The sequence below is a fragment of the Petromyzon marinus genome, chromosome 73 (genome assembly GCF_048934315.1).
Source record: "Petromyzon marinus isolate PM22_M1 ecotype Great Lakes invasive population chromosome 73, UKy_Petmar_22M1.pri1.0, whole genome shotgun sequence".
NCBI classification, from domain to species: Eukaryota; Metazoa; Chordata; class Hyperoartia; order Petromyzontiformes; family Petromyzontidae; genus Petromyzon; species Petromyzon marinus.
The window spans coordinates 2576394-2587968 of record NC_133739.1 but is presented as its reverse complement, the minus strand read 5'-3'; the positions used below and the strand labels follow the sequence as shown (position 1 = coordinate 2587968).

General features: G+C 48.5%; 1 protein-coding gene across 1 annotated transcript; it reads left to right on the top strand.

Annotated features, from left to right (window-relative positions):
• The first annotated feature begins 339 nt into the window (after positions 1-339).
• On the top strand, positions 340-9464 carry LOC142906973 (neural cell adhesion molecule L1.1-like). The gene is made up of 7 exons (XM_076055836.1): positions 340-555; positions 3098-3240; positions 3516-3720; positions 5358-5500; positions 5866-6076; positions 7740-7902; positions 8432-9464. The coding sequence occupies exons 1-7, from the start codon at positions 408-410 to the stop codon at positions 8709-8711; spliced, it is 1293 nt and encodes a 430-aa protein (XP_075911951.1). The 5' UTR covers positions 340-407; the 3' UTR covers positions 8712-9464.
• Positions 9465-11575: the final 2111 nt, after the last annotated feature.

The window sequence follows — 11575 nt, the reverse complement described above, 5'->3', positions numbered from 1 at the left end:
TGCATCACGCGCTTTCACATTCGCTGCTGTGGCCATCTGGAACGCTCTGCCTTCCGATATTAGGAAGCCACTGGAGCTACGCACTTTTAAATCATCATCTAGATTGAAAACTCGTTTCTTTAAAACTGATGTTTGTGTTTAGTTTGTTGTCCTTCCCCCACACCTCCGATTAGCACGGTTGCCTATGTACTGTGCCAAATAAGTTCAACATACATACAACATATATACAACATATATACAACATGCATACAACATGCATACAACATGCATACAACATACATACAACATGCATACAACATACATACAACATACATACATCTTTGATCTGTGCATGCTCTCGTTTTTGTTGACCACAGCTTCATAAATTCCCCAATGGAGATAGCCAATGGCCTTTACACGCCACCTGGATGGGTGATGTGTCCAAGTGCGACGCCTCCATCACCGTCAGTGACATCAAGACCCACGACTCTGGGCGATATCGCTGTGAGGTCACGGTGTATCCACAAAACATCCACGACATTGGATATCTACAGCTGCATGTCAACAGTCCATCAGGTTTGTGTTATTTCCTTCAAACGTCATCTATATTACCATACTCTTTGGTTCTTTCGGTAAAGTCACGTAGGTAGAAAAATTTTATAAAACATCATGACGTTTCGATCGCAACACAAGCGATCATCATCAAGTGAAAACAAAACCCAGCAGTAGAAGTGCTGAACCAGGAAGAACACAGCGAGAGAGCTGCCACAACAAGGGGGTTATTTATGTCTGAGGGGGGTGTAGCCCGAGGGCAAGCAAGCGGGGTCCGAGCTGGAATGGATTCCCATCCCCGCACGCAAGCACATCAGCTGTGTTAATGGGGGAGATTAGGGAGAGAGAAATTAGCGTGTCAAAGTAAATGAGCTTCCGTCGCTGCGTAAGAGCACCGTCGCCGCACATGCCCACGGCAGCAGTGTTAATGGGAGATTAGCACCATGTTAATGGGAGAGATTGTGGAGATTAGCAAGTTAATGTCATGTCTATGTGTAACACAAGCTGTGGCCAGGCCTGCGCTGTGAGAGGCAAGCTCGTCAACGCAAGAGAACCACCGCAACGGTGGCCGTGCCAGTGACACACACAGCCCATCACACAGCCAGAACCATCGATACATCGAGGCTAAGGGAGCAGAGGTGGCCATGTTAGCGAGACCCCAGCCCGTTAATGCAAAGGCACCTAACAGGGCAATGCAACTCAGAGAGTCGGAGATAACAGCCAAACGGCAGGAAGGATGGAAGCATCACAGCGAGTTATGACTTTACCTGGTTAATAACGTCCTGTCAACGTCCTTCCAACTCTATCATCTATCCTAATATAGAACTCAACATGTACACTTTAGAGCCATGGGCCCAGTGCCACGGTGAACTGGGTTCAACCCCTGGCTACGATCTCGTCACCACCAATGTACTTCAGAACCTTTGACTGCTACTCACCGACATTTATGCGGTCTTAAAACAACGTCGCATAGAAGGTGACTCAGAGGTCAGAGTGCTGAGCTAGCGCCACTCAGAAGCATGGGGTCAAGTCCAGACATTTGCCTGCGAGTTAACCGAGACCTAAAGTCGAGTGAGTTGATGGACTAAGCCCCCCTTTCTGCAATTCTGCACTTAATTGATGAAACTAAAATTCTGAAAATAGTATCTGGTTGATTGTCACGTGATAAATGCTGTTCCATGTGGAAGAGCAATCTTGGAAAGTCCTGCTTCCAACTGTGTGGATCAGCAGAGGTCGCTTGAAGGATTCTCAGAGTCAGCACTCTGTGATATCCGCTCTGCGGACTGTTCTCTAGCAAGACACGTTGCACTACTCTGTGAGCAATCCCAATTAATCTTTATGTTAATGACGGGACACAGGGATAACATTTGGTAATGACAAAACATACAGAGGAAACCCTTGCCCAACACAGCTTCATCTAACGTGTGTTTTGGCTCTAGACGGTTGTGGCTGATGAGGTTTGTTTTCCACAACATGGGGGTGGTATTTCAGTGATACGCAGTTTGACGCTGCTAACATTTTCGTATCTGCATAAAAAAGGTAGTCACGTGAGAGTGCTGCGTCTGGTGGAATGTGTGAATTGACTGTGAGAACGATGTATTTACCGTGTATGTCTGTGTGCACGTGTGGGTGTGTTTTTTGAGCGATAATGTCATGCACTCAAAACGCACAGCAGCAGCACAACGTGAATGTTCACACATTACAGCATGCATCTGGTTATTGGGAACGTTAGTCATACGGACTACTGGATGGTGAATCATTAATGTTCAAGTGGCAGTGTTAGTGGCGAGCGTAGGGTGCGAGTGCCGTGGTGCGGGAAGAATGGAGACGGAGGTTTTGTGTTGCGTTGAAATCGACAAAGAGTGTACACAAATGTAGTGAGTTCTTGGAGACACTTTTAGAGGCAACGCGTTTATTTATAACGCACAACAGTAACAGTCCTCTTATACAGCCTAGGAACACAGCCTCCGGCTAACGTGCCTAACACCGGCTACGCTCTCAGGTCCTCCGGCTGCGAGTTACCTAGGGGAGGCTATCTGACCCGACCCAGCAAAGGTGCGGGTCCCGACCTCTGGCTTCCTCGGACCCGGCCCTTACAATGACGTCAAGCCGAGAGCCCCAGGGTCTCACCACTGGCCCACACAGAGCCACGGCCCTTACAAGGACAGCGGGGCTAGGGGTCCCAGGGGCCTAGGCTGGCTGCTGGTCTTCTGGCTTCTGTCTTGGACTGGCTTCGAACCTGTGGAGAGGTCCGGCTTTTATACACCTCCCAACGGAGGGGAGGGGTCCCGGGGGATTCTAGGACACCCCGCAGCCCCCTCCTGCTTTTGGGCTGGGGAATGCAGGGATGGGGTGATCATTTAGAAGGCAACCCGAGTTTTCCCATGAGGTCTGTTTTTTGTCGTACAAAGTTGTGTGGGCATTTCAGGAACGTAACCCCCGCGTTCGATGAGGTCTGCTGTTCTGTACTTTTAAAACGCATTGTTATTGACAAATATTTCTAGTTTCTACATTTAAATTATGTAAAAAATTATACTAATATGGGCGTTGTGTGTGGTTTCCCTAGAACTCGTGGTTATGACCCCAGATAAAATGGACGTCATAGTAGGCACTACATTTCTCCTGCCCTGCTCCTACATCTGTACAATCAGCAACATTACCTACACACTGGTGGAGTGGTTAAGGATCATCGACGGGCGTGAAGACAGGGTGAGTTACTTCTCTGAGCATTTACAATATGCAATGTAGATGAACAGGTTTGGTATTTTATATCCAGATCGAGGGCCCCTGATCACGTGACTGGGCAGAGGCATGGGCCAATCATTTGAAAACAGTCTCCACGTGAAGCTCCTTTGTCAACAGTTAATCCAGCCCAGTCGCAGCCCTGGGGACAGAATCATTTTCGGGTTTTATTTGAACGAATTTTATCCAGAAAAATATAACGAGTTTGATCTGTGTGCTGCTTCTACCTTTATTGATCACAGATTTATCAATACGCCAATGGAGAGAGCAGCCACTGGTATTTACAGGCCACCTGGGTGGGTGATGTGTCCAAGTGCGATGCCTCCATCACCGTCAGCGACATCCAGACCCACGACTCTGGGCGATATCGCTGTGAGGTCTCGGTTTATTCCCCAACTGTGCAATACCACATTGGGTATCTACAGCTGATTGTCCACCCACGTACAGGTTTGTATCACGTCCTTCGTAGGTCTGTCCTACCACTCACTACTCCCATCATCTGTCATGTAGCCCAAACCTAGCACTCAATATCCATCCGTTTTAGGTTTGTTGTTCTTCCCTCGCACATCCGCGGTTGGCTATGTACGGTGTGAAAACAGTTCAACATGAATACGTACATGTGACAGAAACATGCAGCTAGAACCATGGTCATCTCCTGCCTGTGACTCTTTACTTTGAGTGTTCAATTAGCAAACAATCCGGATGTCAAGTCTCATGAGTTTGTCATTTTAGCCTGGTCACCTGGGTACACTTGCAAAACAGATGTTCCTTCTCAACGGATTAGCCAGGGAAACTAATTAAATAAATACAAACAGTTGTATGCAAGCATCGTAACATTATATTTGGTAATATAAGATTGCACTTAATTTGGCTAATTCCAAGCTCTTGGCAGTTAAACAAACCAGGCAGAGCTCGTCTAACGTGGGTGTTACTCACACCTGATGATGATTGCTTGTGTTGCAGTCGAAACGTCGTGAGAATTTTATTAATGATGATTGCTTGCGTTGCAGTCGAAACGACGTGAGAATTTAATTTTTTATATTTGTATTATTTTATTGTTTCCCTTCTACTTGACTTTACCGAAAGAACCAAGAATATGAATCCCTGAAGTCACGAAAGCTTTAAATCGAAATGTTAAGTGTGTGTTACGTTATCACACAAAAAAACATACGTGGCAAATAAATAGGTCTCATGATAGATTCATTCACATCTTCCATCGGATGCAGCACCCTTTGACAGGAAGATGACAATCTTAGTGTTAAACCATGCAGAGCCGAACCACCACCCCCATGTCCCGGAAACCGACCCACATCAGGTAACCAGTGCAGAGCCGAAACACGCATTCAACAAAGCTGCATTGGGCAGGTTTGCCTGTATGTCTGCTTAAGTGTCATGCATAAAACATTAGAAACATTTCTCGATAACTAGTTATGTGGTCTAACCCCCAAAAACCTATATTATGGATGACATTGGTCGCGAAAGCCTACGTGTTAAACATTACTCGATTTTGCAATGCATTATCGGAAAATAATCCTCCCTGCTGTGTGGATCAAATGTCACTTAAACTAAACTATTAATTTTCATTTTACCACTGAGCTATGTGGCTTATTTTCAGACGCGACAAATGATAGCTCAATGAAGTGGCTTATCATACGGACATTTAACGCAGCCAAAAACTCTAAATGGATCTTTCTATATATAGAGGAGAAACCCGGAGGACCCGGAGAAAAATCCACTCGACCATGGAGAGAGTAAACTCCAAACACACAGCAGCAGGTGTTAGGGTCGGGCTCGAACCCACGACTCCTGTCTACCAGGCGAGGTAGTTAACGTCTCACCACCTCGGCTCCACTTGAAGGGACCTCAGAGGTAGCTCTAAGATATCCCCTTCTGTGGACCGTTCTCAAACACGCAGCATTGCACTGCTCTGCTAGAGACCTAAAGAGATGCTTCGTCTAACGGAAAGTATTTGCCCACTTTCTCTGTCTTAATTGTCACCACTGCGTTGTGAGACCAGCACCTCCTCTTCCTCCTCCAGAGGTTCATTCCCACTGCTAATGTGACCATCGTGGGTTTGTCCATAGACCTGGCCATTGTCATCCCGGATGCAAAGGATGCCACAGTAGGCAGCACGGCTCTCCTGTCCTGCTCTTACACCTGCAACATCACGGGTATTAGACACACGCTGGTGGAGTGGTTCAGGACCATAGACGGACACGATGAGAAGGTTCGTCACTGTCACACTTGCACACTATTACTTACACCCTCCTGCTCACAATGATGAGTAAATGTTCTTTATTAACGCCCGTTCATGCTAATTTATTTCAATGGAGGTCGCCCCCTCTCCTTTTCTGGTCCCATTGCCAACTTTAAAGTTTTTCAGACAGCAGTATAGTATTGTATCTTCAACTAGAATAATCTCAAATTCTCTCCGTTCTCTCTACTCTGAAGAAGAGTAATTTCCTAGGTGTATTATATATTTATCTGTTATAATTCAATGTTATTTACATACTATGTCAGTTTTCGGAATATGAGCACGTTTATTATGTGGACACACTCATGACCTGTCGTGTTCTCACGTTTGCTGTCAAGGTTTATAAGATCACACACAGAAAGAGAAGCCTCAGGCCATTGCAGGTGACGTGGGTGGGTGATGGGTCCACGTGTAACGCCTCCATCACCATCAGCGACATCCAGACCCACGACGCTGGACGATATCGCTGTGAGGTCACGGTGTATCGACACGACAAGCCAAGCATGCAAGACATTGGATATCTGCAGCTGAACGTTCACAATGAACCAGGTTTGCATTGTCATGCCTGGATCTATTTAACACGCACCACTTTATCATTCTCACCAAAGCGAGAATGCAAATTCTCTTTATTGTCCAGATTTACCACTAAAATTCACTCTGTGGCACAGGCATAAAGTGTCTTTGTTATTCCTCACAGATATCACATCCTGTTGTTTAAGAAACTCGTCTTTTTGTTGAGTTGTCTTCATGAGCCAATCACAGCTTAAGTTCCTGTCTCTGTCTGTCTGTGTCCCATGAGATTGTTGTTCACTTGTGGGATGTGGAATGCTTTGATGTCAGAAAAAAGAGTTTCTTAGCTCAAAGGGCTTTACTCAGGGATTAAGTTTCTGATTTGGATTCACTTCAAGTACCAATGTGGGAGCTGCAAGGCGATTTACGGCGTCAACAGGAAACCGGCCCAGCGATGATTGACCTCTCCTGCTGGCTGTCCATGACTCCATTTGGCGTCATTGCCTGCTGCCAACATTGGCCCAATAAGTAATCAAAAGCTGTTCTACCGTTCACCTAATTAACACGATGCTGGGCAAAACGTGCATTGAGGGTGAACACCTCGCCGGTGAACACAGCCGCAGGAGAATCGTGAACAATGGCCTCCCTCTAGGCTGAGTTATTATAGCACCATCACTATTTAGCATTCACAGGCAGGCCTCGCCGGACGTGGGGGGTTACGTTCCTAGAAAATGACGCGTTAGGCAGAACCACGTTCGACAAATAATTATAGACATTGTGGGAAAACTCGGGTTGCCTTGCTGGGTCTGAAATTATCACCCCTCACTCTGTGTTACTAATTCTACAATATTTCTGCCCTTGTTATTATACTAAAGGATGCTGAGTTACTCTCTATTTCTTGCGTGTGTACACTCCTGAACATGAAATCCCCGTCGCATCCTCACACCGCAGAACTCGCGTCCAATGCTCTCCTCTAACAATGATTTCCCAGCCCCACGCTCGCCCCCGACTCTGTCGCCGATTTGCCATCTAAAGTCCTCAATTAATGGATGGCGAGATGCTTGCGGCACTGTGAACATTCCCACTGCATCGCTGTGCATGTCGAGTGCGTTACTTTGTCACACAAAAGACTCTCAAAAACACACACACACTAAAACATGGATGGTAATTAAATAGTTCTTACAGTCGATTCATTCACACCTTGCAAGGGATGCAGCAGCCACACGGCACTAGTTTTAGACACGGAGATGAGAGTCTTAGCAGCGTCCAGCCGAAACATCACCTCCAGTGTTCCGGAAAACAGACCTCATTAGGTCTTGCACCGCGTAGAGCCAGAACGCGCATTCGATAAATCTACAGCGCGTCTGCTCCTCCTTACAACCAGGAGGAATAGATGCTGTGCAGCACAGAAACGAGGATGGTGTGAAGAATCTCAGCGATCACAGCACTGGATCGGTCAGAACTGAAGACAGAGGGGCAGGTCGAGAGCGAGGGGAGGAGAAGTGGCGAACGCGGCGGATTCGAGGGCTTGGGGAGTAGACGCGGAGGTGGCCCAAGGCAGCAACGAGCAGAGCAGGAGGAGCAGCAGGGCAGAGACCGCACGAGAAGAGGGGGACAAGGCAGGAAGAGGAAGAAGACGTTGACTGTGTGAATCTCGTGGGTGTTCACGTGTTTCTGTGTCGTCTGTGTTTGTGTTTAATAGAACCGCCAGATGCAACAGTCACGCCAAGTCCAGCTCCAGCTCCATCACCTGTAGCTGGCATCGTCCTTGGAGTCATTGCTGCTCTGGGTGTTGCTGCTGGAGTTGTTTTTTACTGCAGGAGGAGGTTGATGAGACAAAGTCAGCCAATAGAAGCAGAAGCCCCGTGAGTATCGACCGCACTTGCACCAGAACCTCACAGTGAGTGATAGAACACGGCTCACAATGACCACGCCAGAGACCCCTGAGCCGGCCCTCTCCAAGGGCCTGAGTTTGACTCCAGCTCCCTGCCTGCCCGTGACTCAGAGCTGTGCTCAGTGGAGCCTGCGTGAGCTCCTGGCAGCTGGGACCCCTGAGTTAGACTCCCAGCCGTGGCTGCTGTCAGTGACAGGGGCTCCATATGAGTGGGGGTGGTGATGTGAGACTGCATCAGTCATAGGAGATGGTGAATTCAATGGGCTCTCACATCGTTAAATAAAATACATCACAAGAGACAATTATCTCAATGGGCTCTCACGTGGATAAACAAAGGATATCTGTCAAATCAGGGTCAGTGATTGCTGTGGTCAGTGGTTCCATGCGGGTGCCAGGCAGGTGTGAGGCCGTGGGTTAGACTCCCAGCCGTGCCAGTGTCACAGGCTGCATGTGAGCGATGGGGATGTGTGATCGACGCATGTCCACTTCTCTCTCAACAGGGTTGAAGAAACGCATGGATTAAACCCAGATGGAGAAGATGGAGGCGCAAGATCAGACTTGGGGCTCACCCTGTGGGAATGGAGGGATCGGCAGAAGGTGGACGCGGCTTTGGCACCGCTTCGCCGGCTGGCAGAGGCGGCACGCGGTGACGATCTCCCCACGTCGGGGAAGTTTTTCGTCGGAATGCTTGTTGATGCGCTGGGACGCGACTGTGAACCAAAAGCGCGGGTAATTCCCTCTTCTCTGCAGAGTCAGCTATGCTCCGATGTTCATGCCTGACAGTTTCTCCATCTAGGTAGCCGTAAGACCGAGGCTACGCTACGCCTTCACTATTTTTGGCTGGGCATGTCCGCCGATATCCACCGTGGGGCGTCAGCGTGTGCGGACTGTGCTCACAGGAAGCCCCCGCCGGTCGTGCCAAGCGCTCCCCTGCAGTCCATTAAATCTCCCGGGTAAACGAGCTTGTGGCCCGCGATATATTGGGCCACTTTTCCGCCACTCCTCGAGGAAGTAGATACCTACTAGTGGGGATGGGGAACTTTACACGCTGGCCCTTTGCCTGCCCATTGGCCGACCAGACTGCATCCATAACGGACGCCTTTGTAAATGGGTATGTAGCTGACAATGGGGCTCCTGAGCGGCTGCTGACGGACCAGGGCAGAAACTTTTCCTCCAAGCTGCCTGTCGAGTTACATGAATACGATTGTAGAAGTATTTGTCATTTGTTTTTGTTAATTGCATAATCTTGCCAATGAAATAATTGATGACAACTCTTGCATGTTTCTTTATTGCCATTCGTATGAATATCGTCGCATGAATATTAAGGACTTTTTCCAATCGCTGTGTATGCTCGCGTTACTCTGAGGAATTAATCAATTGTTCTGTTACCCAGTTGAACATTGTAATCATTGAGGGTTAAATGTATGGATCAATGAGGAGAAAATCTCCAGGAGTACTGTGCTGACAATTCCAAGCATAAGAATTCGCATATTAGAGTGTTATGTTTTTGTTTATAAATAAAAATTGCTTAACACACAAGTGTCTGAGTGGTGCCTTCCTAAGTTCAGATTTGAATTTGGAGACCTGACATAAACACACTAAGACATAATCAGTAAATGCTAAAGCGAGAACAATTGTATTATACTGATTGATAATATGACCCTAGACAATGAAGACAAGCTTAAATTAGCATACTTACATCACACTTGCATAACTTCATGCAATTCATTGTATTATCCCGATTGATAATACGACCCTCGACAACGAGGTAGAGCATAATTATCATAACGGCATACATTAGCATAATTGCAAGCATTTGCATAACTTAATAAGATTACACCTTCACAATCAGCATAATGTATGCACACACATAAATTAGCATAAATTGGGCTACTTGCACATTTTTCCAAATTTCATTTTTTTTTTATACAACAATCTGCTTCCAGCAACAGCCCCAAGCTCTCGCTGGGAGCCCCCTCTTATCCTCCCGGCATTGCCTCGCTCCGCCCTGGCCACGCTCCCCTTTTGGAATCAACCAGCAGGTTACCAGGCTTCCAGATGGACACCTTTCTGAGCTTTACCCTCAGTTTTCTTTCCCCCCCGTGTGTACTGTCACCCGCTGACGTGTGTACTGTCACCCGCTGACGTGTGTACTGTCACCCGCTGACGTGTGTACTGTCACCTGCTGACGTGTGTACTGTCACCTGCTGACGTGTGTACTGTCACCCGCTGACGTGTGTACTGTCACCCGCTGACGTGTGTACTGTCACCTGCTAGCGTATGTACTGCCACCTGCTGACGTGTGTACTGTCACCTGCTGACGTGTGTACTGCCATACACTGAAGTTACCACTCTTCGTCATAAAAAAACAGCTGTCCCGGCTGACATTAACATCACAGCAACAGGGGAGTTAGGGCAGAAAACAACCGCAAAACACCAACACAACAACAATGGAGATTAGGGCAGAATGTCTGCGACACGAATACGTAAAGAAACGAACCACGAAGGTAAAGGGAGCACGACAGTCACCCGATGCACACGGTTGCGCTGTACCCACGAGCATCGGGGAGCAAGCCCAGTTTAACCGGGACACGCGGCCCGAATCGCGGCGTCAACAACACCGTCGAATGACGTCAGCACCCGATCAGCGGAACGAAGCGGTCTTGGAGGGAGTCCTCGACACCGGTCTCCCACCACGAGCGGGATCTTGGGCACTGGGGGGCGCAGGGATTTCACACAAAATTGCCTAAAGGGCGCAGCCCCTCCCTGGTGTAGATGGCGACTGAGCTTCCGCACGCGGTCCTTCACACAGAGCCGATGTAGGAGGAACCCTGGGCGTTAGATGCTGGGATCCTGTGGGCTTCACAACACAATCCTTCTGAAGCACCGCTTCCAGGCTCGGTTGCCCCGGCTCATGGGACACAGCAGACACCAGCCGCTCTGGAGATGGAGATGAGCTATCTACACGGGGTTGAACAAATGGCTTCAACCGTAACGGGTGTACAAACCAGCGACGGCGACCAACCTGTATCCACTGTGGTCTCTTGACCTCAACCACCTCTAAGGGACCCCGCCATGGCCGGTGTCATTTAGGGAATGTACCCAGGGGTACTTGCGGACAGTGCAGCCACACTGTCCCCAGTTTTCCATGGGAGCCCGGACGTACGCTGCCCTATGAGCTTCTCTTTCGTGGCCTGCCGCTTGGCCGAATTTACCTTCGCCGCTTCCCGCACCTCCGTCAGTTGCCTTAGCGTGACTTGCATGGGCGTGGGCATGACGGCCCTCTTTGAGCCTCCACGGGGCGATCGCTTCCCATACATAAGATAAAACGGGGAGAATTCCGTCGAGGTGTGTGTGGCCATTTTATATGTGGCAAGGACACCGGGGATGTGGAAATCCCCATCCGACTGTGCCTCGTTGACCCCCTGGCACAGCATCGAGTCCTGTGCAGGCGTTCCCATATGCCTGAGGATGGTACGGCAATGTCCTAATTTTTTTCATGCCCAAGGAGTCGCACATAATTCCACCCCTGATCTTTGAGAAGTTTTTCAGGAGCACCCTTATCCATTACGTAGCTGTGCAAAAATGCATCTGCAATGGATGCGGCTGTCTGGTCCGGTAGTGGCCATGGCATCGGCCACTGG

What these genes read in the sequence shown, in the direction of transcription:
- LOC142906973 (XM_076055836.1), top strand. Translation starts at nt 408, where the DNA reads ATGGGTGATGTGTCCAAGTGCGACGCCTCCATCACCGTCAGTGACATC. An exon ending in TCGACGGGCGTGAAGACAGG is followed by an intron (nt 3,241 to 3,515) that starts GTGAGTTACTTC and finishes TATTGATCACAG; the next exon opens with ATTTATCAATACGCCAATGG. An exon ending in CCAATAGAAGCAGAAGCCCC is followed by an intron (nt 7,903 to 8,431) that starts GTGAGTATCGAC and finishes CTCTCTCAACAG; the next exon opens with GGTTGAAGAAACGCATGGAT.